The 13,197-nt window shown below is 39.5% G+C and overlaps 1 protein-coding gene across 1 annotated transcript in view; it reads right to left on the bottom strand.

Annotated features, from left to right (window-relative positions):
* Positions 1–1,624: 1,624 nt before the first annotated feature.
* LOC140914442 (haloacid dehalogenase-like hydrolase domain-containing 5) overlaps positions 1,625–13,197 on the bottom strand; it is a 49,556-nt gene continuing 37,983 nt past the window's right edge. Inside the window, exons 5-8 of the mRNA XM_073352225.1 lie at positions 10,733–10,766; positions 8,332–8,506; positions 7,554–7,742; positions 1,625–4,683 (exon numbers count right to left, since the gene is read on the bottom strand). Of these exons, the coding sequence (XP_073208326.1) occupies positions 4,266–4,683; positions 7,554–7,742; positions 8,332–8,506; positions 10,733–10,766 (816 nt within the window). The 3' untranslated portion in view covers positions 1,625–4,265. The remainder of the gene's footprint in view (positions 4,684–7,553; positions 7,743–8,331; positions 8,507–10,732; positions 10,767–13,197) is intronic.

The following is a 13,197-nucleotide window of genomic DNA, read 5'->3' on the forward strand; positions in this document are numbered from 1 at the left end:
AGTGACAGCTTTGGCACAGGTACACTGCTCAGCAGCAAGCTTCAGCCTATCACAGCAGAGGATATTCACCCTCAGTGTTCTGCAATGAAAGGGAGTGAATTTGATAGAAGCTGGCATCAAGAACCAGCAATCAGCAATTTATTAGCCCTTCTTCCCCACTGAGTCAGGAGGTTGAACTTCCTTCTCCTTCCCTACACACAGGCATCCCACACCTCCCCCGTCAAGTAGGCTTCATTTACCTTCCTATTCAGGATCATTTAGGACTTCACCGTGGTTCTTTCATGCCCCCAGCTGTTCTCCGTCCTTGACTTATTTTCATCACTAATCTGCTTCCTGGACAAATAATGGGGGGAGGGGAAGGCTACAGTTGGAAAGTGTGTGCAAAGCAAGGCAGGGCTCTAAAGAAACAGCCCTGTTACATCCCCTTCCCCATGCTCACACTGCTTTCAGTAGCACCTTTGGGAATTAGCCAGTTTGCCAGTCTCACCCAATTGGGCATTAACTGCTTTCTAAACACCAATACTACAACCCACTTCTCTGTGCTCACCCAGTTTATCAAGTTGAGCCCTCACCTGTTTCCTAAGCAGCAGGGCCCTAACTCTTGGATTTAAGAGCGAGACAGACAGATCAGCTCCTTCATGCTTTGTACTTTTCATTTCTTTCTGCATCCCTACTTTCTGTTCTTTGTAGTGATGGCTCCTAAATCTGGCAGTAAGTCAGTCTAGAAAAACGGTCTACTCAGCCTCTTAAAATTTGCAGAATAAGGTTCAGGATCTGTTTTAGATCTCCACTTTATGGCAAAGATTTTGTAGACTTACAAGTGTTAGATTTCAGGAATATACTTACAGAGCATGTAGGGGTACTCCCCCCCGAACGCTTCACAAAAAAAGGGCATGATTCCTGATAGTGGTTATCAGCACTCTTTCCCAAAAGTTTCCATTGACGCCAACACTGGAGAGATTGTGTTATGTATACTTTCATCTCACCATAAAAGTCTACATTAAAAATATGGACAAATTTAAAAGATTGCATTGTGAAACTCATTCATTCTCTTAAATAGACTAGATTACTATATATCACAGCATGGGCAGCACTTAAGACTTGGCTTTTGTTTGAAGGACCTCTCTCATTACACTTTCCCAACATGGAGTCTGGGAAAAGAAAATATATTAAAAAACAAAAAACCACAACCCCAAAAACCTCTGGTTTGCTCACCTAAGTAGATCTTAAGAGTCAAGTTCTCTTGATCTAAAAAATAACTAAAAAAATTAAAATTTTCTACAAATTATCCACAATTAAAGAAATTCTTCACTTAATGAACAGACAAGGAGTATCAGCTATTCTTAAAACTAGCACAACTCTAGCTTAACAAATGTAGGAAGTACAATGAAAGGAATTATCTATTTTGTATCATTTTATCTAGCCAAGGATTTCAAATTGAGAATTCTTATTTTTCAGTTTATGAACCAATCCTTCACTGGTGGTGCACAGGGAGACATTCAAAAACTATTCACATATATTTGTTTTAAATATTTAAATCCTGATGCACTCCTCTTTTTGAGCTATTTTCCAAATTCAAAGAAAGCACAGATTCTACAAAAGTGAAGAGCACACATAATTTGGGATTAAAAATACTGTCAGTTTTATTTCAGTAAAAATCAGTACAGGATACACTATTTTTCAAAAAGTACAAAGATGAAGAATAAAACATTCAGAGAAATGAGGAGCAAGTTCTTTATGGGAATTCAAACACTAACCTTCTTCTAGCTGTTTTAGTACTAAATTTTAAATCTGCAGATGCTACTATACTGCACTGTAGCCTGCTTAACATAGGGTTTAGATGCCATAGGAGCAATGCGTGTGAAACACTGCCAATTCCAGTGTAATGAGAGTAGGAACCTGAGACAGGTGGAAGAAAGAGATACTGAAAACACAGATAATGGGGCAGAACAAGGAAAAAGCACCTCTCAAAGGTTAGCCCCAACAGGTATAGAATGTCAGTTTCAGTGCTTGCCTTGGAATTGTCTAGAAAAGGTTAAACTCATGTTCCTGGTCTTTTCCTATGTCTGATATATTAATTTGAGTCCTCAGGGGAATAATTAAAAGCAATGCTCCATTGCATGTAGTTACCATGCAGACCTGTAAACTAAGGCCCTCGCTCCACTGTGAAGACCATTTGGAGATTATCCTTTGGGGATTTCCGCATCTTGATTTTAGTTATCCAGTTCCCAAACATGGGATCACTATATTTTAGTTTAATTTACAGTACTTGAGACACTGCCCAATTGTAGTTAATTGGCAAAGGGTTTCAGAGCATTTGGGTGGCATTTATTGCTTGTACAACACTTCTTTCACACTAGTTTGGATTCTGCACCCTCCCCAGGATGAACAGAAGCCACAGAAGTCAAAGGATTATATTTTTTCTTAGCGTATCACCTTCGTGTGCACTAAGTTAAAAACAGATCCAAATGAACAAACAAGACCTCTCTCAGACATTTAAACTGCTAAGGAGCTTCAATGCCAATAAATTCCTTACTTTCAGTTAAAGCTTAATTGACTGCAAAAGGTAGAAGAAAGTTTTGTTAGCAACTGTATTATGCTAAGTATTTTGCTACATCTCTAATATGACTAAATGTTTTCCAAACAGCTGAAGCACGAGTTAATATTTTAGTTGGTTTGGACAAGCTGCATACATTATTCTTGCATAAGCTGTACATCAGACTAGGTGCTGGAAGGTACTTCTGTAGGTGTGAGCTCCTTTTAAATATGTGAAAACCTCACACACACACACAAAAACAAACATTGACTAGACTGTTTTCTGTTGTTCTTCATCAACCGCCACACTCTTCTCCATGATGTATGTTGAGGCCACTTTCCTGCACTGGGAGTTAAAGAATTCTGCAACACGCTTCAGTACTAAAATGTGGCAGAGCTTTAGTATAATCCTGGCATTTCAAAATTCCCTAACCATAGTCTTTATATATAAGTATTTGGTACACTTAGATGGCACAGCATACTGCTAAGGAAAGAGGCACATCTGGTTAATCACAACAGAAAGAACCAGTAAAGGCAAGGCACAAGCACACAGTATTGCTGTTGTGCTTTTTCCAGTGAAGGAGCAGGAAACCTACTCGACTCGAATCAAAATAATTAAATCTAGAAGACTAGATTCTGTTAATATTTGTTAGAGTCTGTTTATGGCAACATTAGGAATGACTGAATCAGCAGTGATGATGGTAGAGAATGGACTCAAAAAGTTTGTAAAGAGTAATAAAAACACTGCTTGAAAATATTTGACATCATAAATATTCTCTCCCCATCACTCAATGACTTTACAGCTTTCTTGATTTCATGCTGCTAATTTAATTGAAGATGTGAAAAGAAAAGTTGGCCAGAAGGCCTTTTCACTGAACAGGTTCCTATTTAAAGAGAGCAGATCTAATGTCTCACCCGTATAAGAAAACAAAACAAAAACATAGTTAGCTGCAGATCCTGGGATTTTCATCTATAAAAAAAGAGTTTCCAGTCCAGAGAAGATTCTGTGTATGAAGTTGCAACTGAACTTGCATTTCCTGCAATTAACTGATGTTTCTATGTCACTGGTCCAATGATATAATCATGAATAGAATCACTGGTCCATCTAGTTAGTTTGGCTATTTTTGCTCATGCAACATAGGACATGTGCAAAGCATGCTTTGCAAGTAGACCTACAGTGTTATAACTGGAGCAAGCTATAAATAATATTTCAGAAGACAATCTCTTTGTGTTAAAACAGCTGAAGTGTTTTATAAAAATGGTAACAGACTAAATAAATTAAATCACTGTTTAAAACAAAAAGCCATGGGAATAGTCACCTGTTAAAAAAATATGAGATACTTAGACACATGACAAACTCAGCTGCATATTAAACCTAAGGCAGGTTAGAGACCACACTGGTTTGAAGTTTCAAGTAAAAAAACTATGCATTGTTGCACCTCTCTGGTACCACCTGCATTGTTTGCAGTTAAATACAATTGACAGAAGAAATGTCAGAAACATGATTAATAAATTTTAAAATACATGGAAATTCTACTTTCCTCATAACATTACTGTCAGGAGGTAATTATGACAAACAAGGTCAGTTCTGCTGTGCTACGTAGGAGAAACGAGTTCGGGAAAGTGTTTTAAAATATTGAGGTTAAAGGGTTAAACATGTTAGAAACCAAAATTTTGTATTGTGCTGTAAAAATCCTGATGTGCTTTTAGACAATTACCTAGTGTAATCCTTAAAAAGTTCTAGTATCTTGATTAGGTGCAAAATTCTCCAGTTGGTAGATCAGATCTACAGCAGCATCAACATCTGGTACAATATGGTCTGGCTCTACCAAAGCAGGATCAAATCTAAAATCTCTGTGACCATGGAACACAGTCTCAGTTATACTCTCCCTGGTATCAGAGGGCACCTCTGTGTGAGGATTGTAAACCCCAGTACAAACAAGAACAGACCTACAACTGGTGACAGTAGCAGGTGCTAGCTCGTTTTGCCAAGTGTGGTTTATTTCATCATCCTGAGAAATAGTGGCAGACCTGGTCCCAGCAGCAACTTTGGCCTGGATACGCCCTTGGGAACCTTTTCTGGAATTCTTCTCTTCAAGGTAACGATTATAAAGGTTAGCACCATAGATATCAGTCATTAAGTTGTCCCTGGAAAGCCAAAAATATGGTTTCATCAGCAAAGCACAGTCAAATTAGCAGACTTCAGATGTATCTAAAATATTTTTTGCAAAGTTTTGGTCAACAGAATTCCATTTCCCCACACAAATACATGAAAATATGTGAAGTATCTGATAACGATAGATAGGGAAAAAAGTCAGCCCAATAATAGCTATTTTTATTATATCTTTTTCATCATTCATGAGTAAAGCTACGTTTTAGTCACGGGTATTTTTAGTAAAAGTCATGGACAGGTCAGTGGCAATAAAAAAAAATCCATGGCCTGTGACCTGGCTATAACTTTTACTCTATACCACTAACTAAAACTTGGGGTGGGGTGCTGCAGGTGCTGGGGAGGAAGGCCCCCTGCTGCTACTGGGTGGGGGAGGGGTGGGAGGCAGCGCACGGCCCAGAACTCCTGCTGATGCTGGGTGGGGGTTGCCAAGGATGGCAGGCTCCCTACTCTGTTCCGATCGACGTGTCCCTGCAGCTCCTAGGCGAAGGGCAGCCAAGAGGGCTCCGTGCGCTGTTCCCGCCACAAGCGCCGGCTCCGCAGGTCTCACTGGCCACGAACTGCAGCCAATGGGAGCTGCAGGGGCAGCGCCTGTGGGCAGTGTGCAGAGCCCCTTGGCCTCTCCGCCTAGGAGCTACAGGGACATGCCAGTTGGATCCGGGTAGCCTCCCACAGGTATGCGCCGCCCCACACATGCCTGGCTCGGGAAGTCCCTCAGCCAGTACCAGCCGTTGCAGAAGTCACGGAAAGTCATGAAATCCATGACTTCCGTGATAGACATGCAGCCTTATTCATGAGACATTATAGATACGAATAATTCTTGCTAATGCAGACAGCAGACGAGAAAAAAACCATGCATTTATTATCAGTCCTTGCCAATAGTATATACCAACAATCTAAAAATCAAACACCTTTTCCTTAAATACTTGCACAGCCTGCTTCAGAAAATGAAACTTTTAATTGAGGAAAAAGGAGTTGTGTATAAATTACTCCAAATTCTTCTACAGAAACTATTAGTACATAAAAAAAAGTTAAGGAAATGTTATTGGTTTTCAAAGTCAAGCAGTCTAAAGTTGGGAAATGCCAGAATGAAGTTTTTCCACACATCTCATACATCTTCCAGCATTTGGAAGTGAGACAGGAGTCCACATTCACTTCACAGCCCCGGTTCATTCTGTCAGTGGCATTCATCCTGTGGCACTTAAGGAAATAGGGAGTCAAGTGGAAAAAATAAACTATGTGGTCATGCAATTAAAGACTGAGACATACACATAAGGGTTCAGAACTAAGGCTGCAAGGACCACTTTCATTCTGTAATGTCCTAACTTGAGTTCTTGACTTGCAACCTTAGCTAGATTCTTTTAACAATTTGTAAGTGTATTCTCCTAGATTAAGAAAAAAATACATTTTACTATGTGTAATTAACAACCTTCCCATGATGACTGATCATTGCGGGAGGGTGAACCCTCAACTTTCAGCATAGACTAGTGGTTTCAACCTGGAGCGCATGGACCCCAGGGGGGTCAGAAGACTATGCCTAAGATCTCCAAAAGGGTCCACACCTCCAATCGAAATATTTTAGGAGCTCACAAATGAAAAAAGGTTAAAAATCACTGGCACAGACTTCTACCAACTGAAGTAAAGAACTAACTACATCTGGTGGCAGAAAGCTGTTATCTTCCATGGACCAGCCACTGCAAGATGACATGTAACACACAAACAGGGGGTTCCATTATTCAGGTGTTGCCACATTTTACAGACAGTATAGCTAAGCACAAAGAATTGGAAATGGTACACTGTGGCTAAGTGGTTGGGACCTGGGCCTGTCATAACAGAGTTCTGGGTTCTCTTCCCAGCTTGCACAGACTTTCAGTGGGATATGATAAAAAACCCCAATAAATAAGGGTTGTGAAGGGTACAGAATTATTAGAACTGGTGTGGGATTCATGGTCTCCTCATTCCCAGCACGCTGCACTTTCCCATAGGTCAAGGGTATTTTGATAGGAGAAAGCAGTTGCTCCCACCAATTTGTCTGAATCTTTTTCAGGAAGTGCTACATGGCATGCTGAAGTAACACCAGGATGGTTTATGCACCATGTATTGGAATATTGAGGGGTTTTGGCAAGCTGTCAAAACATGATGCACTGAGGAAAAAACAGAAGAAAAATGGTGATTTTTGACATCTTATAAATTGGCCAAATCTGAATGGATTTACAGGTGGACAGTACAAGGCACCTCCTTCTGTCCATGACTATCCCTCTCCCAAATTTCAAAGTCCTGCTGTAAACCATGGAGGTTCCAAAGCTTTATAGAAATTCTTCAGAACATTTTTTTTTTAATGGTGTTAGGTTGTTAGGCAACCTTAACACAGGGGTTGCTACCAATCCCCCTATACTGAGAAATGCAACACCAGTTAAACGACAAGGAAAGAGGAGGAATTATAACATTCAGAAAGATGTCACAGTTTACCCTAAAATATTGAAAGTGCCCTGGAAGACCCTGATCCACAGAAAAAGGTTTGTTCATAGTGTGCCAGCCATTTGGTTTAACAGAAAATATAACTTCTACTGGCAATGTTACATTTTTTATATTCCAAATGCAGTTAAAAAGGAAAAGAAGGAAAATGTTCAGGAAAAGGAAGGTTCATTTGGAGGTCCCCATTTGAGATGAATACAACACTAACTTTCACATAAACAACAGATTTTCAAATAAAAGAAGTTATTTTTTTTTTAAACAAAAGATTAGGACAAACTAGGAATAAAATAGTGGGAGCCACAGAATTTTCCGTGCTGTTATTTGTGTTGTAAACAATTTCCTAACGTGCATATTTGATGATCTTAACCCTTACCCAATGGCATAAAGAGTTTGAATAGGCTTCTTCCAGTGTCTCTGTGCTGCCTGCATCCTAATCAGGTACTCTGCATATTGATAGGTCAGTTCACTAGGCTTGCCCATCAAGGCCTCATATTTCAGTTCTTTGCCAGTGATCTTCTTGTAAATATTTTCCAAACAAACCATGAATGTCCCATGCCCAAATCTGGAAAAGAGATTATTACAAATCAAATTGCACTAATTACACAAAGAAAATAAAATAAAGAGTTTCAATTTCATGGACTTTTGGTGATACTAAAACAATAAACCTATACTATTAATTCCTGGACACTGGTACCACTTGCAGATTTGAGCACTGCTTTAAAGCCAGTTGGATGCTATGGAACACTGCATTAACTCACTGGGAAGCACTTGGGGTAGGATGCGGAGAGCAGCAACCTCATGCTGTGTTTTGGGGGAAGAAGAGAAATGGCTCGGGGCTGAAAAAGGAGGTTTCATGTAAGAAGGCTAACTTTTACAACTGAAAAATTTGGTGCAAGGAAAAAAATGTGTGTTTTTGCAAACCCTGCAAGAACAGAATGTGGCACTTTGCCTGTTTTGCCAAAGGTGTGTTACTTCTGCACAGCTCTGCTTGGGGTCTTGATGCCTATGGCAATGACTACCTCAATGAAAAATTAGTATGAAACATTGTCTCTTCTTGAATTTTGACTACTCCCTTTTATTAGCAATGTGGAGAAGCCCCGAATGGTGAAACTGTCTACATTACATGGCGTATGTGCTACAATTTCACCTACCTTGGAGACTGTGCCTCAGCCATCCACATCAGATCCATATTACAAGCAAGCACAGGTATATGTGGGTGACTGGCTTGATGATGAGGCTTTCCAGGACAGCCACCGGTCAGCAGAACATCTATTATCAGTTGAAGATTAGTCTCCCATCTGACTGGTTCTCCAAACAAAACAACAGCTGCAAGAAGAAGAAAACATTTGTGAAATATTAAAAATGAAAGGTAGATATAGTACAATAACTTTCTCAGATTTCTAAACAGCACCACACCCATGTTAAAATTTGATATAAAAGAAAAGGAAATATCCTAAATCAATTTGAACAAACTTCTATATTTAAAAATTCAGTAAAATGATCAAAGTGCAACATGGGGCAGGGACCATCTTTTTGTTCTGTGTTTGCACAGCCCCTAGCACAATGGGGTCCTGGCCTATGAGCTAGAGCTCTGAGGCACTATGATAATACAAATAATAAATAATAAGATGATGATTTTGGTTCAATCTACCTTAAATTTCACATCTCTTGTTACAGAGGAAATTTCAGAAGTTGTTAAAACCTCATACTGTAATCCACAGATTTTACAAGATGAATTACTTGATCTTCAGTGTTAACTAAATTGCCCCATACCACTGAACAGCACTGACCTGTCTAATCACATTTATAATATTGTGAATGCCATGGATTAACATACAGCACTGTAAATAATAATCAGATCTACCAGAACTACCATCTGTTTGTCTCTAGACAAAATACAGTATGGATGTTTATATTCCTAGCTGATTTCGCCGAACGCTAGGAATAAGTCACGGGAAAGATCTAGCTCATAATTTTTTTCTTTCATTCTCAGGCCCAGTTTCTTACTCCCCACATTTCAAACAGATGGAGGTGAGAAGAGGAAGGAATGCCTCTTGCCACAACTTTGCAAATGACTGCTGACCAGTGTAGGAGCAGGATTGATTGACTCTAATGGGATTCCAGTTCAGCCCTCCTTTCCAGAAACAAGGAAGCACAATCTGCTAGAGGAAGGCAAAAAGGAAAGCAAGCCCCTTATCATCCTTCTATCACCCCTAAGAGGCCTATGGGTGAACATTCTGTGCCTTGGGGAAGCATCCTGTAACGCCCCCATATTCCTCATCTGTATATAATTGTGATATTGAATATAAAGCATGCCTTTTAAGGTATCAGGGGCAAGATTATGATCTGCTGAAAGTAATTTCTCTATCCATATATGTATATCACTAATGCATGTGAAGTTATGAAAATTGTGTTGTATGGTGGTCACTAAAGCATGCTATAAGTTGGGGAATCAGCCAGATATTAGCTCCCCAGAGGCAACAGCAAGGAAAGTAACCAGCACCCAGGAAGGATGTCAAACAACCCATCAATAACCATTGTCCAGCTAGGGAGCTACAATTCAATGATTCACCTGCATGAGGTCACACCAGGGGAATTGCTCAGCCTTGCCTGGAGACTCAGCAATACTTCCAGACATGCCTGGACTCCTGATCCCCAAGCACATAGGAGCGAGGGTATAAAACAGACACAGAGGCCACATGCTGGGCCTTTCTCCTTCACCCATCTATGCTGCAAGCCACAAGGACACTCTGAAGAATTCAACTGAGGGGACTGGCCCAGATTTCAAGGGTGAAATCTGTATACTTTAGACTGCAATATCCAGTGCAGTGAGAAAAACTGCTTAAGCTAGATGTTGCCCAGTCTAATAGGGTTGAGAGTTTAGACTGCGTGGTTACATTTCATTTTCTTTTGCTAACTAACTCTGACTTTTTGCATATCACTTAAAATCTCTCTTCTGTAGTCAATAAACTTCTTTTACTGTTCATCTTTACCAGTGAGTTTGCCTGAGTTGTGTGGCAAATGTGCTCAGGTTTGCAAAGGCTGGTGTATATCCATTTTCCACTGGTGAATAAATTAATAAATCTGCATTGCCCGTCTTGAGCAGTGCAAGACAGGCAATTCCTGAGGTACAGTGCTGGGAGGATTTTGCATTGGTGCCTTTCTCTATGTGATTCAAGAGTGGCTCTGGGAGCATTCATGCAATATAGCTGGCTGTAGGGCTCCACATGCGGTTGTGCTGAGTGGTAACAGCACCTGGAGGGGTTTGCTGCTGGTCACTAGCGAGGCATTGTGAGAGACAGCTCAGGGGACACATGGTCCCAGGCTGCACTGCGGGGATCCCGTCACACACACAAATGACTATGTTACTGTACTGCGCACGCATGTTTTGCATACATTTTATGAAGAAATACTAGGGTTCCCTCTGCCAACCGTCCAAATCATCAATGTGGGGTTCAAGAATTTGTAACTGTAAATAAAATTTACAATGAAGAAGAGATGACATTTAATATATGCTAGGACAGTTGCAAGATAGGAAAACAGAAGTCATACCCTCAATTTTGGGAAGTTCCACAGCTGGCAAATGCTGCAACAAGAAAAAAGTAAAGTAAAGTACTCTCCACTAAGTTAAACATCCTCTGGTGTTACTAACAAAAAGAAATACAAAGCATTACTCCCACAACTGTTCCTTGGAAAACTGATAGAAGATGCACTTTACATTTGGATGTAGCTAGTTCTTGATGTCATTTTGCTTAAAAATTAATATTTCCAAACACTGAAGCGTGGTCCAGCAGCAAGGACACGTTGGGACTGACTATTTTTGTGTTCTACATTCACAGCTCTGCTCTATTTGCAAGACTCTGGGTAAATCAGAATTTCTGTTCCTCAGTTTGCTCATCCGCAAAATAGGTATATATTGAGTTACTTTCCAAAGCATCTGCTACCAGATTCTAGCTCTCTTTTCATATGCACATTAACCCATTAGCTGTATTTTGGCCCAAGTCCATATTTTGTCATGTCATTGAAAATGAATTTTCTTCAATTTAAAAAAAAAAAAAATCGAGAATTGCAAGAGCTCCAAAAGAGCAGCTGAAGTTTGTGTAATTCTTTCCTCATAAAATAGATTAGGAGGACTTGTGGCACCTTAGAGACTAACCAATTTCACGAAAGCTTACGCTCTAATAAATTGGTTAGTCTCTAAGGTGCCACAAGTCCTCCTTTTCTTTTTGCGAATACAGACTAACACGGCTGTTACTCTGAAACCATAAAATAGATTGTTAGTGACCCCTCTAGAGCTGTTCCTAAACACACACAATACTTTTATCAAATATCTGTTTGGAAAATGCAATGTGGAGGGGGAAGCAGGTGCCTCTGGGCAATAATCTGCATTTCTAAACAAAGTCATTTCATTGTTTATTTTGCCCCCAAGATTTCTCTACGCAGTATGAGCATATATTTGGCCTGCTTATGATCAGCAAGCGCTAAGCCATTTTTAAAATGTTTTTATGTTTATAGCTCCTATTTTTAATCTCGCAAAATAGAAAAAGGGGAAACATTTTTCCTGTACATTTTTAAAGCAAACTGTAATGATCATGAAATAACTGATATTAGAAATTCTCTGCACATAGCTGGTAATCACAGTGCAAGCTTCCTAACTCCATCAGTAACCCACATTGATAACAAGGAAATCAACTATATGGTAAGTGTTCGTTTTCCCAAACAGTTAATCATGTGGAGTTAATCAACCTCTATAGAGACTGCCAACAAGAATATCAATTAGTGGCACTGGTGGTGACAGTGGGTTTTTTGAGAGACCTTGCATGATAGTTCTGATGACAGTTCTGTACTGTCGCAATAAAACAGATTTATGTTCAAAATGCTGACACAACCGGCTTTGCTATGATATCACGATATCATGCTATCATAATAGCATATCATACGATAGCAAGAAAAGTGTGTTTTAGTTCTCATTGTACTCTTCTTGCACACTTCTTTACAACACAGCTACTTGGGCTTCTAACCATGTCATTAGAAGATTTGCATATTATGGAAACATCATACTTCAGGCTAATGATTTTGAATAATGTACATCATACCTATGAGTAATGTCAAAGATTATGTAATAATATTCAGTTGCTATTTTCTCATCTAAAGTATATAAAGTCACTAAAGGGTAAAAATTACTATTATTTAGTTTACTTTGAGATATGCAACAGATGTTTCCTAGAGACAGGTAAGATTTAGGCTCTTACAACCTTTTTGGGTTCCTTAGTCACACTATTTTTCTCTCTATCTTTCCAGGCTGCTAAAAGTACTGTATGTGCATTTTTACACTTAACAAATTCTACCTTGCAGTCATTTCCTGATGCTCTTGTGGTTGGCTGTTCTCAACTGTTCAAACTTATTCTGTAATCAGTAAATACTGAGTGACTGAGAACAACCTGTACCTTTACAGACAGAAGTTAAACTAAATGCTTCAATTAACTCTCATTAATACTTATTTGCAGACAAACAGATTTGTACTTAAGTTAGTATCACATGTATATCAAGTCAACAATACAGTAAAGGCACCATTCCGAGGGCAGACAAAGGCTATCCTGGGTTGTTGGTTTGTTTTGACAGATACCACATGAACATCACCTGCTGTAGAAAACTGGCTGAGAGAGTGTGTGTGTGCACGCGTGCACGCAAAATGACTGAAGCTACTGAGCAGCCATACTGTATATTCTCCAATGGAAACCACAGATTTGGGGTAAGCATTTCCAGAGCAGGCATCAGAGAAACAAGGGCTGACTGGCTACTCAGTTAGTAAAGATTTTGACTTCAGGGCACAACCATTTGGCCTGTATTACACCAGCCTCAAAAGGAGCATATGTTGTACTATATTTTGTTAGGCAACTGGTTGTTAGAGTTGGATGGGAAACTGTTTTTCAATCCCAAAAGAATTTGATATTTCAAAAAATATTCCTGACCCAAACTGGGACAAAGGCAAAAATCTCAAAAAAACTTTCATGAAC

The sequence above is a fragment of the Lepidochelys kempii genome, chromosome 7 (assembly GCF_965140265.1).
Source record: "Lepidochelys kempii isolate rLepKem1 chromosome 7, rLepKem1.hap2, whole genome shotgun sequence".
NCBI classification, from domain to species: Eukaryota; Metazoa; Chordata; order Testudines; family Cheloniidae; genus Lepidochelys; species Lepidochelys kempii.